Source organism: Chaetura pelagica, unplaced genomic scaffold, assembly GCF_000747805.2.
Source record: "Chaetura pelagica isolate M959 unplaced genomic scaffold, ChaPel_1.0 scaffold642, whole genome shotgun sequence".
In the NCBI taxonomy this organism is placed as follows: Eukaryota; Metazoa; Chordata; class Aves; order Apodiformes; family Apodidae; genus Chaetura; species Chaetura pelagica.
In genome coordinates this window covers 1,140,834-1,145,863 of record NW_009952704.1, presented here as the reverse complement: position 1 = coordinate 1,145,863, position 5,030 = coordinate 1,140,834, and the positions used below count along the sequence as shown (strand labels likewise).

The 5,030-nt window shown below is 49.2% G+C and overlaps 1 protein-coding gene across 1 annotated transcript in view; it reads right to left on the bottom strand.

Moving 5' to 3' along the window:
• The window catches only part of CLEC3B (C-type lectin domain family 3, member B), a 3,348-nt gene extending 794 nt beyond the window's left edge, over positions 1-2,554 (bottom strand). The window contains exons 1-2 of the mRNA XM_009994112.1: positions 2,540-2,554; positions 1,761-1,944 (exon numbers count right to left, since the gene is read on the bottom strand). Of these exons, the coding sequence (XP_009992414.1) occupies positions 1,761-1,944; positions 2,540-2,554 (199 nt within the window). The remainder of the gene's footprint in view (positions 1-1,760; positions 1,945-2,539) is intronic.
• Between the last annotated feature and the right edge of the window lie 2,476 nt (positions 2,555-5,030).

Here is a 5,030-nt window from a genome sequence, read left to right as displayed (position 1 = left end):
CTTTTGGTAAAGGAATTCTTTCTAATATCCAGTCTAAACCTTCCCTAGATGATCTTTAAGGTCCCTTCTAACCTAGACCATTCTATGATTCTGTGATCACAGGAGTCCCAGGGACCTACACAGGGCATGGCTGCAGGGACATGTCCTCCCTGTCCACAGACTGTCGGGAATCATGGACCTCGGGGTGCCCCCGTCACTCTCCTGGGCTGTGCCACTGCTGGAGCAGAGGCACAGTGTGATCCTCCTGCTCCTTCCCCTGCCCTTGCTCTTCCCCAGCTGCTGATAGGCTTTCTCTGATGAGCTTCTTGGAGGTTTGCGATGGGTACTGCGGGGTGATGGAGCATTTTGGAAGAAAGTCTGCAATTTCAATTCAATCATCTTAATTATGCAAGCATGAAAAAAATCTCTTTTTTAATAGGCCTTGATCAGAAATCTCATGCTTGCATGGCCTGAGGCCTTCAGAGAAAATTTCTACTTGCCTCTGATTTTATTGTTAAGAATAGCAATTTATTTTATATTTTTTTTAAGCTCCAAACCCTGAGAACACAGGGTACTCTAGCCAAACAATAACTGATCAGAGCCACACATTAATATCCAAACCAAAGAATGTGAGCTTGGAATTAAAGATTTTATTTTGCTTGTGTTACTTTTAAGGAGAAAATTCTCTTTAACTTGCATTTTCAGCTCATTTCTGTTTCATGTTCTGCAAACCCCTCTCCTATTTATTTTGGTGGGGTTTGCACAGAATAACAGTGGAGCATGGTTATAAGATGGATCATAGAATCAATCATAGAATCATAGAATCTTAGGGGTTGGAAGGGGCCTCGAAAGATCATCTAGTCCAACCCCCCCTGCCAGAGCAGGGTCACCCAGAGCACATCACACAGGAACGTGTCCAGGTGGGTTTGAATGTCTCCAGTGAAGGAGACTCCACAACCTCCCTGGGCAGCCTGTCCCAGGGCTCTGTCACTCTCACAGTTCGGATATTCACCTTGAACCTCCTATGCTCCAATTTGCACCCATTACCCCTTGTCCTATCACTGGTCATCACTGAGAAAAGCCTAACTCCATCCCCCTGACACTCACCCCTTACATATTTGTAAACATTGATGAGGTCACCCCTCAGTCTCCTTTTCTCCAAGCTAAAGAGACCCAGCTCCCTCAGCCTTTCCTCATAAGGGAGATGTTCCACTCCCTTAATCATCTTTGTGGCTCTGCGCTGGACTCTTTCAAGCAGTTCCCTGTCCTTGAACTGAGGGGCCCAGAACTGGACACAATACTCCAGATGCGGCCTCACCAATGCAGAATAGAGGGGGAGGAGAACCTCTCTTGACCTACTAACCACACCAGGACTGCCCTTTGTTTATGTTCAATGAAGTATAGTGGGACTGGCTGAATAAGCTACATTTGAGTGAAGTACAGAATAATCCATTACCCATCCCTCTGATTAGTAAAGAGAACATCCGGCTTAGTGTCATAGAAACAGCCACAGCTTTACAAATGGGAAGCTCTGGCACATAAAGAGGGTGGCCTGTGCTGCACAACTCATGTCATCAACTACTTGAGGAGCTTCATCCGCCCAGAGGAATTGCAGTGAACCCACACTTTGCATGGATCCCCCCACCTCTCCTCCTCTGATGGACTCCTTGTCATGGGGTGCTTGGGCATCTCTTGGTAAAGCACATGGAGCAGTGGTAGCTGCTTCATAAGCAGCTCCTCTCTCAAAGCAAAAGCTATGCCTTCTTTAGTGAGTCCTTTACCTGTCTGGAGTGCTTGCTTTTCCTTCAGCAGAGCAACCTCTTGGGAGATGTTGTCAATCATGGCCTTCAGGTCTTCAATCATCTTGAGGCTCACGCCATCTGTTGGAGAAACCAAGTGAGGAGCATAAGCACCAGGGAGGCGGCTGGGGCTGTTCCTGCCATCAAAACTCCCTGTTTCTCTGCCCTCAGAGAAAGAAAAACAACCGGGATCAGCTAAAGTCAACACCCATCTCCCCTTGCACATCCATCAGAGTGAGGGTTTGCTCGTTAGCCTGGTTCCAGCAGCAACCCAGTTTTCCCAGGTTGGGTTTCAGGGCTTTGCACCCCATGGGGCTTCATGGGACAGGGGTCTTCCCTTGGGCTGCTGCAGCCCTGGGGTGTGGGGTCATCTCTAGAGCCTGTATAGGGCACTGGCCTGGGGTGCTCCTGCTCTGGGGTCAAGCTCCCAAAATGCAGGAGGGCACCACATGATGCTGCCCTCCCTGAGCAGGAATCCTGCCACGCACTAGTGTTTTGTGGGAACACAGAGCTGCTGCTGACCAGGATTTATTGGTTTTTAAACTCATCAAAAACAAGTCCTCTCTCTCTATACGTAGCACACCCTCCTGGCTTTCCTTAGACACCCTAACACAGGATGTTCTCTGTATGCACTCCCTGTTGTGCCCCCACGTTAGCCTGACATTTTCCTGCTGGCAGGAGAGCTCTTTGCTCACCAGGCTGACATTCAGCAGGAAGGGACTGGAAGGGCTGCAGTACCTCCACTAGATCTGCCCCTGTACCATCAGCCACCCCATCCCTCAGCCAATCAGCCACCCCATCCTTCAGGCCATCACAGCTGCTTCTGCCCCACCTCTGCCTTCAGCATCTTTGGTGCAGGTACCCTGAAACTGGCCAGAGTTGCTTTCCTGCTGCAAGAAGATGTCTCCTTGGCTGGGGAGTTGGTTGCAGCCTCCTGCTTAAGCCTAAATCTTGCTAGGGCTGTTGCCTCTGCAACAGCTCCAACCAACCATTAATTGGTGCTTGGATTTCTCCTGTCTAGGAGCAAAAGGACTGTTGTGCCTTGGAGGTGGTGGAAGATCAGACACTGAGATGTTTGTATTAATTATGCTCTTCCTGCTGCTCCTATTGCTTTTCCTTTCCTATTGCAAGCTTCTGGTAGTCCTCATGGTGTGAAAGAAAAGGGGACAATTTGTCCACAAAAGCAGTAGGATGGGATGCCTCGAGGGTCAAGGAGATGGGGAGCTGAGGTACCAAGCCAGGTAAGTGGAGAGCAGCTTGGATGCAGACCAAAACCACCAGCCCAAATATTACATGGTGCCAGGAGCATGAAAGGCCAGACACGTCAGGAGGAGGGCATTAAGCTGCTTTATTCATTGCTCAATTAATTTTAATGAGATCGTTTAACACTGATGCACTAGTTATTATTTTGATGCCTTTGATGAAAACACTTTGTAGGAAAGAGCTAATTAATGCCTTTTTTTTTTTTTTGCCTTTTTTTTTCTTTTTTTTTCCTTCCATGCAAGCCTCTCTTGCAGTAGAATAAATGTCCCTGAGGTTTAAGTAACACCCAAGGGCCATGGCAGGACACTGCCAATAGTCTTGCTGGGGCAGCTCCTTAATGATGTTCCAGGCAATATTTCTGGTGGATTCCTGCCTATAGGGTCCCCATCACCCAAGCTGGACACATTTCCTTGATAACTACCTAAGCACCCTGTCACTTTTCACCAGCTCATTTCCAAGCCCTTGGCCACAAGATGTTCCTTCAACAGCACGTACACCAGGATGTTGCAGGGAGAGGTTAATTTGCACTTCAGCTACAAAACAAGTACCACAGCTCTGCTGACAAACATCAAGATTTCTATTCTATGAAGACAGGCTGAGAGGGATGGGGCTGTTCAGCCTGGAGAAGGCTTCCAGGAGACCTTATAGCAGCCTTCCAGTACCTGAAGGGGCTACAGAAAAGCTGGGGAGGGACTGTTTACCAGGGCTTGTAGTGATAAGACTAGGAGCAATGGATTTAACCTGGAAGAGGGGAGATTTAGGTTAGACATTAGGAAGAAATTCTTCTCTATGAGGGTGGTGAGACACTGGAGCAAGTTTCTCAGTGAGGCTGTGGATGCCCCCCTCCCTGGAAGTGTTCAAGACTGGATGGGACTTTGAGCAACCTGGTCTAGTGGGAGGTGTTCCTGTCAATGCAGAGGGACTGGAACTAGATGATCATTAAAGTCCCTTCCAACCCAAACCATTCTACGATTCTGTGCTATCGGAGATTTCTGTCTCTGAGCTGTGATTTCCTCAAGGCTCACCTCCTGCAGCCCCTACTGCAGCGTGGGTTTGCTGCCACTGAAGCTGCTGGGGCTGCCAGTGCTGCCCATGGGAGCTGGAGCAGGCCTTGTGTGGCTAACCATGAGCCCCAGGGCTAAGTGCAGGCAGAGGAGAGATCAAAAGGAGAGTCCCGGAAGGATGTGGGTTGCAATAGTGTGTTAGTTTGGAAGCCTGGCCAGTAACTGATGCTATGAATGGGAGCTCTTGCCCGTTTTTCTTTCTCTAATTATATGCTGAATAACAACCTAATCCCTCTGTACCTCATTTTGGTTATTTAGCTAACCCTACATGAAATCTGGATTTATATTTGGGTTTCTTAGCTTTGCCTGGGCAGGCATAATCCAGTTTGTTCCTATCTGAACAGGTTTCTGTCCCTCAGCTGGGCAAGTATTGCCCTGGTTCAAAATGTCTGTCATCAAACCTTCCTGACCATCAGCATTTCTTCTGACACCGGGCATTTCCCTGGATGTCCCAGCCAGAAAAGGCCATCCCCGGATCAGAGGAGGAGATCAAACACTGCACTGGGGTTATATCAGTGTAACTGTTCATGGGCATTTTGTGGGGTCAGCACCCAGACTCCAAGATTACAAGGGAATTGAGGGCAGCCCCTGGAGCAGCACCCACATCAGCCCCTACCCAGTGATTTAAGCATCTAAACTCTAGTGGCCCGTTCCAATTACCTTAAAATACATGAGAGCTACACGAGGATGCTCTTTTCTGTGCCCTTAGCACCCTGCTGTGGCTCTGACCAAGGGGACCTCCCCCTCCCAGCCTGGACCCCTGTGCCAGAGGTGTCACTCCCCCCAGCCAGGTGTGTGATCATCCCCAGCCAGGGGTGCCAATGCCCAACGTGGCTCCCACCTCCCCTGGGCACCCTTTGGGGTCAGACCCCTGGGGCTGTTGAAGGAGGGCAAATCCCATCTTCTCCCCAAGACATGGGGATTC